At 36.5% G+C, this 17,477-nt stretch overlaps 1 protein-coding gene across 1 annotated transcript; it reads left to right on the plus strand.

Annotated features, from left to right (window-relative positions):
* Positions 1-12,283: 12,283 nt before the first annotated feature.
* Positions 12,284-15,148, plus strand: LOC107909535 (glycerophosphodiester phosphodiesterase GDPD1, chloroplastic). The gene is made up of 8 exons (XM_016837109.2): positions 12,284-12,538; positions 12,626-12,810; positions 13,476-13,535; positions 13,627-13,707; positions 13,785-13,985; positions 14,091-14,186; positions 14,291-14,487; positions 14,561-15,148. The coding sequence occupies exons 1-8, from the start codon at positions 12,436-12,438 to the stop codon at positions 14,796-14,798; spliced, it is 1,161 nt and encodes a 386-aa protein (XP_016692598.2). The 5' UTR covers positions 12,284-12,435; the 3' UTR covers positions 14,799-15,148.
* The last annotated feature ends 2,329 nt before the right edge of the window (positions 15,149-17,477 follow it).

Genomic DNA, 17,477 nt, shown 5'->3' on the forward strand with positions numbered 1-17,477 from the left:
AAAAATTTCATTCAAATTCTCTCCCTCTCCCCAAGATCCAGCCATGGCTCCGACGCCAGACCACCGTGGTGGCCGCCGGTCACCAGCAAAGGCGCCGCCGTACACGGTGGCCAGAAAAATCAAAAACCCATTTTTTTTTTGTTTTTCAACTCCCAGACTCTAAAAACACCGATTTTCATCAGAATCGGCACCTCCTCCTCACTAAGGTACGATTTTTATTTTTTATTTTCAGTTTTCATTTTTAAAAGAATAGAAAAGGAAGAAGGAAAAAAATAATAAATAAGCCGAAAAAATAAAATAACCACCTTTGAGAATGCCCGGTATTTTAACTGATTTCTTTCTAATCTCTATTGATTCATTCGTGCGTAAAAAATTACATAAACTCGGGGCCTTTTTTATAGCCCGAAATTTCCCTATTTTTTCTACTTTTACACTGTCTTTGTGTTGGTATTAGACTCTCCTAGTTCATTTTGCAAGCGAACGTGGCGGCACACTCGAAGAAAACAGCGCGCGCGGGGGCTGCAGTTTGGGGGCGACGGCTGTTGTTTTTTCTGCTTGGGGTTTCTTTGCTATTAGGTTTAGGTTATTTTGGGCTAGGGTTTGCAATGGGTATTGGGTTGTTTTGGGTATTAGGCTAATGGGTTAATAATTTGGGTCTGATATTGGGTTTTATTTATTTTGGTTTGTTTTATTTATTTTTTTGTTTATGCAGGCCTGGGCCAAAATTTGGGTTCTACAATTATAAAATGAAAAAAAAAACATGATAAGTGTGCCATCTGTCAACATGAGGTGTATGAATAGATATATATATTTAAATTTTTACAATATTTTAAAGATTAAAATTCAGGGCAATTTACCAATAAAAGCCCATTTTTTAAAAAAAATTACCGAAATGGGCTCATTATTTAATTATTTACCGGAATGGTCCAGTTTCCGCGAAATCGCGTCCACGTCAACGCGATGTCAGGGTACGCACCAGGAAATCGCGTCCACGTCAGCAACTCGAACTGACGTGGACGCGATTTCCACCCGCGCGTGAACAGTACCCAATGGTCAAAAATTTGACCGTTGCCCCCCCAACGGTAAAAAAAACTATAAATACTCCCCACCCCTTTTTATTTTTTCACAAACAAATCCTCTCTCATATTTCCTCTCAATTCCTCTCAATTTCCTTCCAAAATTCTCTCAAATCCATATTTAATTTCAATTTCCTCTCAATTTCCTTCCAAAATTCTCTCAAATCCATATTTAATGTCAATTTGCTCCAAATTTCCTTCTTTAAAATAATTTTAAATTTTTTTTATATTTTTATAAATCGTAAAAATTTGTACAATTTCATCAATGGCCGGATCATTGACTTGTCTTGATAATCATCACATATCGGTGGAACAAATGAAAATGGTAAGTGTTAAATTTAATTTTTAAATATTATTTAAGAATTTTTATTTATGCATTTTTGGATAATTATTAATTTATTATTTGTTATAAAAGTTTATAGATCGGGTATTGGAATGCAATATCCGGAATATGCATGCTCTTCTATCACCGTTGGTAGAGTACTACCTGCGAGAAGCGTGTTTTTGGCATGTGGCGACGGTAGGCCGGGGATGCAAGTTGGACCCGAAACTGATCAGTGCGTTGATCGAGAGGTGGAGACCCGAGACGCACACATTCCATCTTCCATGTGGAGAGTGCACTATCACTCTAGAAGATGTCCATCTGCAATTGGGATTGCCGGTGGACGGGTACCCAGTTATCGGGTCTGCCTAATCTAGCAATTGGGAGGCGGTATGTTACGAGCTTTTGGGCGCTATTCCAGAGAAAATGGAGGGAGGTAAGGTCGAGATGGGCTGGTTACGTGACACATTCCCTGATCCGAATTAAGATTCAATCAAAATTGAAAGAATCCGATATGCTCGGGCATACATTCTACAAATAATTAGAGGTTATCTGATGTCCGACATGTCACGAAGCCGCGTACATCTAAGATGGCTGCTGAAACTCGTTGATTTTAGAGCAACCGGTGAATTTAGTTGGGGGTCTGCTGTCTTGGCAACATTATATCGGGAGAAGTGTAGGGCGACGCGACCGAGGAGAGCAAACATCGGAGGTTGCTTGTCATTACTGCAGTCGTGGGCACGATTTCACTTTCCATTTCTACGTCCTCGGGTGAACCACCCATATACATTCCCGCTCATAACGAGGTAAATTTTATATTACATTTTACAATTATTATGTAGATTTTTAAAAATAAAAGTATGCTAAAAATTTATTTACTTAGGTGGAACCATCCGGCAAGTTATGCTCGATTACCGTCCTCACTTGAAGATATACGGCTTCTATTGGACCAACGGTCGGAAGCAGAAGTAAGTATTATTGAAAATAGATATTTCCATACATTCGCTAGTCGATTGATATTTACTATTTAGTATTTAGTATTATAAATATAACTAATATTTTCGTCATGTTCATATAGTTTCAATGGACACCATACGAGGATCCGTCAATTCGGGCAATAATCCCGGAAGAGTTTTTACAAAATCCACAAGTTTGGCACGTGAAAGTCGTGTTGATCAACTACGCAACCGTGGAGCCGCACCAGACAGGCAGAGTGCTATGACAATTTGGATGTAGACAACCGATTCCGGTGGATCCTGAGGAGTTTGACGAGCAACACAAAGTCGACCTTCGGCAATTGAATACGGATTGGACGAGATATTGGTCTGAGTACATGGAAATGTGGGAAGATCGGTATGAATATCTACCTACTTGGGAACCAATCATCATTCTGGAGTTAGCGTGCATTCTAGAATACATGCCATGGTTTAGGATCCATGGCAAGCTGTATTTACTGACGCCAGAGGAGAGGCAGCGGCAAATACGTCGCGAAAGGGAAAGGCGCGGGCCTCTAAATCCAAGACGACAAGACAATGAAGGCAGCCCCTCAACGAGGCCCAGACATTCACCCGGCTCATCATCAGCGGTCATGCAATCACCAGGCCCAACGAGAGCACCGACGCTGTCACCCGACGCAGCAGTACAACCGATGATACCCACGCAACCGCCTTTTCAGATGATGCCAAATGCGTTTCTTAGCCCTTATATGTACCCTAACCCTTATATGTACCCTTTTTCGAGTCTTATGGCAGGTTAGAGCCGAATGCCCGGTTCAGCTCCATTTCCTATTATGCCGAGCGGACCGCCTATGTATAGGCCAACGGCGTACGAGGGATCGCAAGGGGGCCGTCGGGGAGCTCTCCTTTTTACCAATCCCTAGTAACGTATGGGTTTCAAACCTGTCTCCGTTCCTGATGCAAACACCTCCACATACACTATTCTTTGAAGGTGGATCATCGTCCCAAGTCCGACAACCAGATGCCGAACTAGAAGAATCAGAATCCCCACTGGAAGAACAACAACCGCCGCTAGAAGCTAGAGAAAGGAGAAATCCAGCGCGTAACCGTCGACGGCCGCCATGTGGCACTGAATCCCCCGGGCATAGACATTGATTGCCGTATTTAAATTTATTTGTACAAATATTTTGAATATTTTGATATTATTTTATGTAAAAAAAATAGAAATTTTTAGAGTTATTTTGATATTATTCGATGTAATAAAATAGAAGTTTATTTTATGTAATAAAATAGATGTTTATTTGATGTAATAAAATAGAAATTTTTTCGAGTTATTTTGATATTATTTGATGTAATTAAAAACCCTACCCCTAACCTAATTTGATTAAAAACCCTAACCCTAACCTAATTTGATTAAAAACCCTAGCCTAACCTAATTTGATTAAAAACCCCAACCCTAACCTAATTTGATTAAAAACCCTAACCCTAACTTAATTTGATTAAAAACCCTAACCCTAACCTAATTTGATTAAAAACCCTAACCTTAACCTAATTTGATTAAAAACCCTAACCCTAACCTAATTTAATTAAAAACCCTAACCTAACCTAATTTGAATAAAAACCCTAACCTAACCTAATTTGATTAAAATTCCAGTCATCAGACGACTCCCCCGGTGTTATTGCAAATGCAATTGGAAGAATTCTCCCACCGCCATCCTGTGCCACTGCAAGCAATAGCTGATGAGTATACTTACCGAACATGAAGGTACCGTCAATTTGTACCAACAGCTTGCAGTATGGAAATGCATCTTGGCATTGCTTAAAGTTCTAAAACAAGCATTTGAACACTTGGCATCCACGTAGCAATCGGCCGTTGTAGTACACATGTTCCGCTTCAAGCTCTGTGATGGCACTTGGGACGTATCTCTCTAGCACCTAACACCACTGCCATATTTCATTATATGAGGCGTCCCACCCACTATGCATCTTCTCCAACACCTTTTTCTTAGCTATCTAAGCATTGCGGTAAGAGGGCGTGTACCCCATTGGGCTATGGATATTGGCAATTAACACCGGCACTAAAGTCCTAGGATCTGCTTTTATTGTGGGCAGTATCAAGCTAGCTAATATCGCTGAATCCATTTTGGGATGATCTTGTGAAACACTTATAAATGGAGTACATTAAATAATGTAACATTGCATAATAAAAGTATTATTCAGATACCGTCAATATTGTACCTGCAGCACATGTATGTGGACCTTTGTAGTTTTTTATCTCCCACAACCCTGTCCTTTTCCTTAACGAGGCGTAGATTTTTCATTAACATGTGTCGTCTTGCACCGCACACTTCACCTCAAACTTATCAGATTTTGATTTAACGACGTGGTAGTTAACACCGTTTTTGATGCTATGTTGTTTCAAAGCACCAATAAAACTATCCTTGTTGGTAAACTGATTACCAACTTCAAGTTCACCGAAATCTACCCCCGAACTTGTACGATCACGCAACCGGTGTGGTAGATATGGAAACTCTAACGCATCATCTGCAGACAGATCGACATTATGCATGTGGGCTGGAGGTGAGTATGCTCTGAATCGTGGATTTTCTTCTTCATCTGAACTCCTTTCATCATCTTTAGCTTCTGTTGGAATAGGCTCCGGTTCAGAAAATAAGCCAACTTCTACACCATCTGGCCCGGGCTCTTGAGGTGGATCCACATCGGAGTCATCTTCTAACCCATAATCATCTGCAGCGTACGAGGTCCCCTCACCGGTTGACATCGTAGGGAGTACGTCATCCCTTCTTCTGGGCATTTGATAACGTCCCCAATTGGATGTAGATTGCCACCCACTAGAACTTGATGCCGTTCCCTAGTACGTATTTCCAGCATCAAACGTCGAGTCACCGACGTACATGTCCCATCCACGGATAGAGTGTCTCGCAGGGGATGTGCATTCGACACTGCTACCGAACATGGGATGTTCTGTATTTTGTAACCCGCTAATCGAGTGTCGGCCAGGGGTCGTGTATACATCTCGAACACCGGTCGCAAGTACATTAGTTGGCGATGTAAATTGCACATATAACTCAATATAAGGTGCTCCACTAGCAAGATGAGTCTGCACCATTACCTCCAAAGTACGAGCACATTTTATGTCGAACGAGTCATATGTTACTGGATCAACAGAAGAACAAAACTGATACGTCATAGACAGAACTTTCATTGGCGTCGTTCTGAAAATTTTACGCCTAATTCTTTTATGAAGTTCTGTCAAATCTATGTTCTGGTTAAAAACCAGTCTCACCGTATTCTCCGACAAAAAAATAACACCACTCTCGGTGTGGAAAACCTCACCATCGTAATAAATAACAGCACTAATACAATCACTCATATTTGAAACTCTAACTTTCTTAGCCTCTCTAAATTGTTTCTGCTGTGACTTATGCATTCTGAGAACATTTTATGCCTAATTTATAGCCTCAGCCCAAACATGCTACTGTAGCAAAAGTGCGTCCAAGAGGCCGCGATTTCACAAATTCTTCTCAAATAGCATCCTGCTAGAAGCGATTTTATACTATTTGCTCAGAAAAGTCAAAAAAAATTATTTCTTACATGACCTACTGTAGCAAAAGCGCGTCCACGAGGCCGTGATTTCACAAATTCTTCTCAAATAGCATCCTGCTAGAAGCGATATTATACTATTTGCTCAGAAACGTCAAAAAAATAATTATTTCTTCCGTGCCCTACTGTAGCAAAAGCGCGTCCACGAGACCGCGATTTCACAAATTCTTCTCAAATAGCATCCTGCTAGAAGTTATTTTATACTATTTTATCAGAAACATCAACTCGAAATTATTTCTTCCAGGACCTAAAAACCTTAAAAAGCCTAAACCCTAAACCCTAAAAGCCAAAAAAACCTAACGTGGGAAAAACGGCGAAATCGCGTCCACGTCAGCGCGATGTCAGGGTACGCGCCAGGAAATCGCGTCCATGTCAGCGCGAGTTGCTAACGTGGACGCGATTTCCTGGCGCATACCCTGACATCGCGCTGACGTGGACGCGATTTCGCGAAAAATGGAACATTCTGGTAAATAATTAAATAATAGGCCTATTTCGGTAATTTTTTTAAAAAATGGGCTTTTATTGGTAAATTACCCTAAAATTCAAACAATACTAATATTTTAAAATCTAAAGAAGAGAGGGAGTTTTGTTTTTGTTTTTTATGGGTGTCATAAAAGGGCATGGTTTAGACACGACTTTAATGTACAGTTATACATAATTAATAATGCTTTGAACAAAATTAATAATAATATGCATATTAAAAATATTAGTATGAAAGTTAAAAAAATTATGATCTAACTAAAATAGTTAAAACAATTAATGTAATTTTTACCATTAACTTGGATTAATGATATTTGTTCAATTTTGATTAGAGGTGTTTATGGGTCGGGCTGGGTCAGGTTCAACTAAAATTTTAGGCGTGTTTGCTATGCTCGAGCTCGGTCTAGCCCAAAAAATGGGTCTAAAATTTTTCTCAAGCCCGACCCAGATAAAAATGCTAAAACTCAAGTCTAGCCCAACCCAACCCACTCATATTAATTTTTTATATAATTCTTAAATATATATATATAATGCATCAAAAATACTAAAAACATTAAAATAAATATTTCCCAACAAAATAAAAATAAAAATTAAAAAATATGTATACTTAAATAACACAAAAATGTAACTTAACAAGAAAATGTCACTAAAATAATAACAAAATTAATAATAAAATAAGTGTTATACAATATTCAAACAATAACAACAAAATAGTAGCAATATAATAGTGAAATGGTAGCAAAATAGGGGGAAAACAGCAAGAAAATAACATTAAAATAGTAGATTTTTTGTCCTTTTGTGAATGCGGGTCGAGCTGGGCCCGAGAAAAACTATCTTACCCAAGGCCCAACCCATTTTTTTAAACGGGCTTTATTTTTTTACCCAAACCTATTTTTTGAGTCTATATTTTTACTTAAATCCTCTCACTTTTAGGGCGGGCCCTGCCCAATGATCAGGTCTAATTTTGATACATATATATTTTTACCCAAGTTAAGTTCTAGTTTTAAAATAATTAAAAAATATATATAAATAGCAAAATAGACCTAATGACTATGTTTATATCAAAAAATGACATTAATCTAATCAAAATAATATATAATTATTACACATTTCCATACAAAACATCAGACTACCGTAAGAAAAAATATATATTAGATTAAATATTAGAATGATGTAATTTTTTATATATACTTTTCACATACGTTTTCAATCCCTTTTAGCTCTTTTTAAATTTTCTTTACATATTACTCCTTATGATTTTAAACATTCCCTTAAGTTCTGGTTCATCAACACAACATAATATGTCATCATGATAGATCATTATCCATAAACTTGATGAAAGCTCTTATCCTCATTTTTCAATAGACATAGTTGAATCTATTCAACTTTGAGAGTCTAGACACAGAAGCTACTTTTATAGTGACTGAAAATCAACAGCGAGATGAAATTTATTACATCAAATGTCTAGCTCTATTACCAAATTGAAAAAAAAAAAAAAACAACTGATCTTTACGAGCAGGAGCAGCTATAGGAACAACTATTAAACAAGTTGCAACTTAACCAAACGATTGTCGAAGAACAACAAACAAACACTAGGAAATTGATTACAAAGTTGATCTTATGTCATTTTAGCCTTCCTCCTTTTTATTGGTCATTGGAGACTGTTGTCTTAAACTATGACATCCTAGCATTACCGGTGTACTAGAGAAACTGCTGGTCGATGAACTTAGTCTAGGGCAAGACTCTAGTTTGGATACTTACGTTTGCTTTGGGTTTTCTTAAGATTGTTTTTGTTTGTTTTCAGCGTTGTTTTCGTAGTCATGTTCTTCATAGTTTTTGTACAATTGCTTCGAGCCACAGCATATAACATTTACCAGCCCTGTTTCCATACCCAAAAAAAAAAAATCACAATTCTAGTACGTATGAGCAGATTTGAAAATTTCCAGAAGGTTCATGAAATTCAGGAAGGTACTTTTGATTATTAAAATATTTATTTTATGTATTGTATAGATTGTCTTTCCAATTCCACAGCCTTCTACAATTTTCTTCTTCTTTCCTGGTAAAAAAAAAAAAAGAAATCCCCGCAAAGCCTACACGTAATATATTTAACTATACAATAATTAATTTAATATAATTTACTCATCATTAATATAAAACAGTATTATTCAAAATAATAAACATAATTATATACAAAATGCTCTCATAATTTCAATGTTGTAAGCTAACAATAATACGAATTTTTTTAAAAGAATAAGTCTTCAATCTTTAAATTTTTCTTTCTTTTCTTGATATTTAAAAAAGATTAATTTAATAACATAAAATTAAGATTATTTATGTGGTGAATATATTAAAAATCAAAAGTTGATATATCTTAAATTCTTAATTCTACAATTGTTGTTTGATAAGATTTAAATATTATTTTTTTATTATGATAAAATTGATTATCAATATCTTCACTTAATAAAGGAATAATTTCTTTATCTATTAATTTTTTTGACTATGTTTATCAACAAGTGAAACTAAGGGTCTGTTTGATAGGGGAAAACCATTTCCGGAATTGGTTTTCCCCATTTTCCGGTGTTTGATTGAAGGAAAATATTTTCCTTTTAGAAAATCAATTCCGCAACACGGGTAAAAGCCTCTCATCTTTCCGGAAAATGTCTTACCCCTTAGAAATCGGTAAGACATTTTCCACAGCTCCTCTCTTCACCCTTTCCACTGTTCCTCTCTTCACCCTTTCCACAGCTCCTCTATTCACCCTATCGATTGCAGCATCATCATCTCTGCCTCATCTTCTCTGCTAGTTCACCTCTTCTCTTTGCTTGCCTCGTTAGCGTGTCGGTTCACCTCTGCTGGTTTATCGAAGGTAAAATTGCAAGCTCTATGTTAGGGGATCTGTTGATTTCTGCAAGTTTTATTGCAAGTTTTTGTAGTAGATGTGTTTTCTGCAAATGGGTAGTTTTCTGCAAATGTTTTTTGCAAACAGTTTCTAGGTTAACTGGAAAATGGGTAATTTGGATACTTTCATGGCCAAATCAGTTAGCAAAGAGATAGTTATGTCTTCTCTTTCAATTTTCGCTACTAAAGGATGATTCTTTTTAAGAGAGAAAATGTTTGGCTTCTTCATCTCTGCCTGCAAAATGGAAAGGAAAATTGAAAAAACAAAATGTTTGGCTTTTTAAGAGTCCAAAGATTATGATTACAGTTCGTATTATGCTGGAAAAAACAAAAGAAATTTACATGAGTGAATAATGTTAAATGGAAAGGAAAATTGAAAAAAATTGCAGCCTTAACACCCTAATTTCTTGTCCTACTTGTTTGCCTAAATTCCCAACAGAATAGATGAATGTTATGGTCAGGGGAATAAACAACTATTTATGCTTTCATTAAAAAAAATCAGTAGAGACAATGATTTGTTTTATCTACTTGCTGAATAATTTACTTCAATCTGAAACATTTTATTCGATTATAGTCAAACTAATGCTGAACCATATTGTTTCAAATTGGTGTTCAAGACTTGTTCTGTTGTTCCTGTTGCTTGAAAAAGATTCAATGCCGTTCCTGTTGTTCTGTTGTTCCTGGTAATGGTCCCAAATTTTATTTTCCTCTATAAACTACACGTGGTCCTGAAAATGGGTAACAAATAATGCATAACAAATTAAGGTATTAAATAAATTTGGTCAAAAATTGTAATTCAAGCTTACTGGTAATCTGCAGCAATTGTAGGCGATGGTCTGATCATTCATCAGCAGAATTTCTTTACCTTTCAAGTTAACCGAACATGTTTATCTCCCAAATATATTAACAAATTTTTGCTGGATTTAAGAAAAATGAGTTTGTGGAGAAAGTTAAGTCCAGTTTGATAAGGTTCTGCTTTTGTAGTGGCTGAGACTTGAAACTACCTTTTTTTTCATGTTAATTCATTTGTGTGAAGTAGTTAGGAGTTAATCTTTAGTTTTAGAAGGGCATAAAATTAATGGATGCTTTATACAGGGATTTTTTGTTGTAGAATACTCAAACTGAAACCTTTTAGGAAGTGGGGAGTTTTGATTAATATAGAGTGCCTGCTGTAATTACAGACTTGAAGTGTTTAGGATACTGAATTGTCTCGGAAGTCCATTGGAGGTTTTAATAAGCTTGACTGAATTTTATTTTTTAATTCTTGTGGGGATTAGAAAGGCATATATATATTTAATATGGTTTTCAAATTACTCATAAATTCATCAAACCTTAATTAATTTAATGAAAAGATACTATCAAATATATAAAAGTTTCAAATTATTATAACAAGTCAACTAAAATATTTTAAGATTTTAGGTTAAGTATTTGGGAGGTTTTCTATTATAGGAATCGAATTAAATTAATTTTTTATTATTAAATAAATTAATTTAATCTCTATATTATTAGAAAGAAGTTAAATAAGTCCAATTTGTAATAAGCTTAACATTTATTTTTCCCGATTGCAATTCATTTCAAACAAAAGATTTCTTTTACAGAACCATAAATCCTTTTTAAAAATATTAACTTTGTTAAATTAATGAATGATATTTTTTAAACAGTAAATATTAACTCTATTCCAATTTTACTTATTTGATTCTTCTTAATAATATATAAATAAAATTAATTTATTTAATAATAAATAATTAATTTAATCAAATCGTTATAATAGACACGCTTCCTTAATACATTCACCATTAATTATGTATATAAAATATTCAAGTATACCTAAATATTAACAACATATTATATAGTAATCATTGAACTACAATAATCATGGGGCAGCACTAATACTCCCATGTTTATTCAACTCATTACCATCCACTATTGCAATTTCCCATTCAAATTCATGATTAATTAATTAATTATACATGATATTGAAATCCTAATAATATAAAACAAAATCTTGGAGCAATTGTAATTTCCTACAAGAAAACTAATTTCCTACAATATCAAATATGTTGAAGTATTGTATTAACCAAATTATTTTGTTGAAGTTTTGTATTAATTATGGCAATTAGCTTGATATGCATGTTTGCATAGTCATGGCAACTTTATGTGATCTTATGAAAATCTTGCATCTTTTTTATAATGATCATATATTTGTGTGGCATAATTTTGTGTAGATGGATTGTAATCAACATCAAATGGCAATTGCCGGAGTCGTGGCTTCAGTTTTAGCTTTTGGGGCTCTTTGGATTGTAATATTATGCACTTCGACAATGTTGTTACTATGTGGTGTACTACTAATTATGTATTTGGATAATATTATTTCTAGTACTCATTATGGTTTCGAAGCAATTTATAATTATTCAATATTCTTACTAGTACTCATTGTGGATAATATTTTTCCAATTTATAACGATCAATATTGTAGCTTATTATTGAGTATTATTATAAATAAATCATTGCAATATATGTAAAAACAATTTAAAATATAAAAATTTATTAATATATATTAATATATGTAAAAAACAACTTTTCCGGAAAATATTTTCAGGAAATCTGTCAAACAGCAGAAAATATTTTACACAGATTCAATCAAACACCAGAAAATATTTTCCTGTAAGTCATTTTACAGAAAAGTAAAATATTTTCCAGAAATCATTTTACGAAAAATATTTTACTGCCAATCAAACAGACCTAAAATAAGTAATATAACTAACGGATAACCAAAAATAGAAGAAAAGAAAAAACATGGTAAAAATGTAAACGACCGTCATTTTCTCCTGTCCTCTACCTACGGAATATTCCATCTTAAGTTTCAAGTGTTCTCCCTCTAAAATAAATCTATAAATAAATGGCCGAATATTCCAAAGAGATGAAAAATGTTTCTGGAGTCGGTTTAAATTTCCACTTCCCATCTTTGTTTTTCATGTCATCTTGTTAAACAGTTCCTATGCCTGTTTCCACCGTCACCTCACCCCTTTCTTAAATTCAATGAATCTTAGCCAATTCATTAGAAAATAATAGACAAGATATGGCCATGGCTCTCAAAGCGGTTCATGTTTGCGATGTGCCTAATCTTGATCAAGTCCCTGAGAATGCTGCATTAGCACTCTGCTCAACTCGTTTCCGAGCAGGTAAAGTTGTTGAATTTTCAATCTCCACCCAACCTATCTTTTCTTTTTAGCTTAAAAGATCTTGGTTTAATGGGGGTATATGAATAGGTGTTAATGATGAAAAAATATGCGAATGCAACATTCCCAAGTTTCTAGTAGTGGGTCACAGAGGGAACGGAATGAACATGTTGCAATCGCCTGATCCCAGAATGAAATCCATCAAAGAGAATTCTATTCTTTCTTTCAATGAGGCGGCTAAGTTTTCTATCGATTTCATTGAATTTGACGTTCAGGTGAGCCTACCATCTCTCTCCTCCCTTTCACCAAACATAGCGTGCCCCGATATAAGACCGACGGCATGCCCCGCGATTAAGCTAACTTCCACGTTTCTCTCAAATCCGCCGATGGTTTTTGAGTGAGAGAGAGAGAGAGAGAGCAAACATTTGTCTTTAGTATTATTTACCCTTTCTTAGAACTTCCTTTTCCCTTTTTTTTAATTGTTGTTATTATTATTATCTACCCTACCAAACTAAGAAAAAAAGCGGTGAGGTTCTGTCTCTATTCGCCGCGAAATTGATAACCAGTTTTAATGGTGACTCGTAATGTTGATCTGGATGAGGTTGTTGTCTCATGCCCGGTAGGTCGTCAGGTGGCCCGGCCAACCCCACAATGAAAGATATCCCACTTTCAACCCTGTTTAGCTGGTCCAAACCTTAATCTTTGATGTCTAATTCATTTTTTGTTTCATTCAGCATTCATTGTCGAATTAGTTATGAATCTGCTTTTTTCAGATTTTGGGGCACTGATCGGTTTACTTTTGTTTTCTTTGAATTGCCTTCTTTGGTGGTGTTTTTCTTTTTCCTTCTTTTTTCTCTTTAAAAAAAAAAACTACATGGATGAACAAAGAACCTTTAGACGGATCTTGTAAACAAATACCAAAAAAACCTATTTGTTGTAGGTGACGAAAGATGATTACCCTGTCATTTACCATGACAACTTCGTCCTCCATGAAGAAAAGGTTAGCTATTTTCACCTTTCCTCTCCTAGTTTTGCATGATTCATACCCTATAATTGGTTAAGTTGCTAAATATTTTGGGTGTCAATTCCAGGGTGTCATTGTTGAGAACAGAGTTACAGAACTTGCTTTGGCTGAATTTCTTTCCTATGGACCTCAGAAACACCCTGGAAGTGTAATGATCTTTGATCTTTCTCTTTTGATCGACCATGTTCTTTTTTTGGTCTTTTGATTGACTAGTTTGCAATTCAGGAGGGAAAACCGCTTTACAGGAAAACAAAAGATGGAAGGTTCTTCGAGTGGAAGGTTGAAAAAGATGCTCCTCTGTGTACACTTGAAGAGGCTTTCCATGATGTCGATCAATCGGTGGGCTTTAATGTTGAATTGAAGTTTGATGATTTTATTGTTTATAAGGAAGAGGAACTCTCACGTATACTTAAAGCTATCTTGAAGGTAAATGCTTGTTTTAGCCTTCTGCTGGTGGGGAACTCGAGACATTTTAACATTTACATTATGGTTTTTAACTAATGGATGCCGGCTTCTAAAATTCATGACCAGGTGGTGTTTGAGAATGCAAAGGGCAGACAAATCTTGTTTTCTAGCTTTCAACCTGATGCAGCCCGGTTGATTAGAAAATTGCAGAGCACATACCCCGTAAGTGCAGATTTTCGGGTTCCAATTGATCTTGGTTTGCCAACACTGACATTTAAGTACATACATTGTTGATTGAGGCTTCTTTTTGTTAATATTGATATCAGGTATATTTTCTCACCAATGGGGGAAGTGAAATTTACACAGACATAAGGAGGAATTCCTTGGAGGAGGCTATTAAGCTCAGCCTTGAAAATGGCTTGCAGGGGATCGTATCCGAAGTCAAAGCAGTGTTTAGAAATCCTGGAGCGGTTGGAAGAATCAAAGAATCAAAGCTTTCCCTCATGACCTACGGTCAATTAAAGTAAGTTAAAACAGTTGTTAAAGCATTATTTGTTTCGGAATTGTATTCGCCTAATCCGTGCATTGTTTTGCAGTAATGTCCCGGAGGTTGCATACATGCAACATCTAATGGGTGTTGAGGGAGTTATTGTGGACCTGGTTAAGGAGATTAGTGAGTCAGTATCAGATTTAACCCATGCAAAGGAGGGAGAAGAGAAAAGCATGTATGGAGAGGAGGATGGGAAGAAGGAAGGGAAAGCAAAGCCACAATTTTCCAAGGATGAACTCTCCTTCCTATTGAAGCTAATACCAGAGCTGATGATTCAGGCTTGATTTAAGCATATCTAATATTTGGATACCCTCAAAAGTAGAAAGAATATATGATGCAGAGAGTTGTGTTCCCATGTAAACTGTTGTTGGTTGTTCATTAGACAAAAAAAAAAAAAAAGAACCTCGTAGCTTATGTTTGTGAAGTTGGAGATCGCGTGACATCAAAGACGGTGGTTATGCTTCTTTTCTTTTATAATTACACGAGACAATGAATTTACAGAACTTTTTTACCTTACAACTGAATACCATAGATACACCTAAGCAGATTGAAGCAATAAGATATTGCAAGGTGTTGTATTGTATGATGATACATTTTGTCCGTTAAAACTAACCAGAGTGCCATTGTCTTTTAATTTCGTTTCGAAGTTTTGCGAATAGATTTTGAATACCATGAACCAATATAAAGTGTCAATCAATGAATTCAGTGAGCAAATCGCTTGATCATATTTTTTCAAAGAAAATGTCGTTCAAAGAATTTTCAGACCCCAAACTTCCACCCTTGCCATTACCTACAAACCGCCTGCACCCGTTTGAGCCGATCAGCAGTGGTTTTGAATATGGATAATGCCTCCATAATGAGCACCTCTCAATAGAAGAGCCATTTTTTCTTTTGTTTTGAGATTTAACGAGTTCCAGACCTATTTTTCTTTGAGGCACACACAACAAACCATTTAACCTTCACAATTCTCCTCCTTGTGTCTTCACCACCCGACAAATATCTTCTTCTAATCTTTCGTTTCTTTGCAGACTCCCTTGGGTGGTAAACCTATTAGACTGGGGCGCAGATAGTACCACATTTACCAACATTACCCTTCCACCCAACCTTAGAATTTTACTTCTCCAGAGACAAATTTTCAGCAAATTTGTCTATAATCGGTTTTCATACTTCTTACTTGGATTAACCAGATCCGCCTAGGTAACATGATAGTTGTTTTTTAGATTCCCAACCTACCACCTATAACTAGTTTTTCTTTTCAAGTAAGGATATCAAGATGTCGAAAGATTGAACTCATGACTTAGGGCTCCTTTGAATGGGCGTTGGCCTCCTCGCCGGCTCCCTTGTCATCAGGTCACCGACTTCCTTGACCTTCCGGCACTCGGCAAGCGTCAACCCCCATACATGGTCTTACAACTTTGCAAAGACCTACGGTTTTGGTAAACAGTCGCCCGAGCCTGGTCACTGCGACCTCCATTGTGAGGAGGCACCCGTTCTCCCGAAGTTACGGGACTATTTTGCCGAGTTCCTTAGAAAGAGTTGTCTCGCTCCCCTAGGTATTCTCTACCTACCTACCTGTGGGGGTTTCGGGTATAGGTACCCTTTTGTTGAAGGTCGTTTGAGCTTTTCCTGGGAGTATAGCATGGGTTACTTCAGCGTCGTAGCGCCTGGTACTCAAACATTGGCTCGGGGAATTTTCTCTACCCCTTCTTACCCTAAAAAAGCAGGGGCACCTTACATCCTTGAACCGATAGCCATCTTTTGACTAACCTAGCCTCCTCCGTCCCTCGGGACCAACAAGGGATAGTATAAGAATATTCACCTGTTGTCCATTGACTATGCCTTTTGGCTTGATCTTAGGCCCTGACTCACTTTCCATGGACGAACCTTACGGAGGAATTGTCGGGTTTTCAGGGTATTGGATTCTCACCAATGTTTGCGTTACTCAAGCAGACATTCTCGCTTCCGCTTCGTCTACTTTCGCTCACGCGGGTGCTTCCGCCTAAGGCAGAACGCTTCCCTACTGATGCATGTTTACATCCCACAACTTCGACAGATCGCTTAACCCTGTTCATCTTTGGATCAAGAGCGCTCGATCAGTGAGCTATTACGCACTCTTTCAAGGGTGGCTACTTCTAGGCAAACCTCCTGATTGTCTCTATACCCCTACCTCCTTTATCACTGAGTGGTCATTTAGGGGACTTAGCTGGTGATCCGGGCTGTTTCCCTCTCGACGATGAAGCTTATCCCCCATCGTCTCACTGGTCGACCTCGACCCTTGTTATTTTGAGGTCATATCTAGCATTTAGAGTTTGCCTCGATTTGGTACCGCTCTCGCGGCTTGCACCGAAATAGTGCTTTACCCCTAGATGTCTAGTCAACTGCTGCGCCTCAACACATTTCAGGGAGAACCATCTAGCTCTAGGTTCGAGTGGCTTTTTACCCCTAACCACAACTCATCCGCTGATTCTTCAACATCAATCGGTTCGGTCCTCCACTTAGTTTCACCCAAGCTCAACATCAGTCGGTGCGTTTAGTCATTTTTTTTGTCTCAAGCTACAATATTGTTATTGTATTTAATCTCACTGCCACCATTATTCTTACACTAACAGTAGGTAAATATATCGGCCCCTGAAACCTTGCAGGTAAATATACCGCCCATGAGACCCTTGTATCGATGTATCAATAGAAATTCTTTGTTATTACGTCAAATGCTTCCCTAACTAATTAAATTCAATTAAAAATGATTTTACGCATCTTAATCCACTTTAACATACAACATCTTAAAACAACCGTGTCAATTAAAATATTACTTAATTGACTTCTATTGAGCATAGTTTAATAGGATTAATTGTTTAAAACAATATATATATATATCAAAATAAACCCAAACTTTCGAAAAAAAAATAAAAAATGTATCAAATTCAAACTTCAAAATAATTTCAATCCAAGAAAACTTTAGCTGA

The sequence above is a fragment of the Gossypium hirsutum genome, chromosome D02 (genome assembly GCF_007990345.1).
Source record: "Gossypium hirsutum isolate 1008001.06 chromosome D02, Gossypium_hirsutum_v2.1, whole genome shotgun sequence".
Classification (NCBI taxonomy): Eukaryota; Viridiplantae; Streptophyta; class Magnoliopsida; order Malvales; family Malvaceae; genus Gossypium; species Gossypium hirsutum.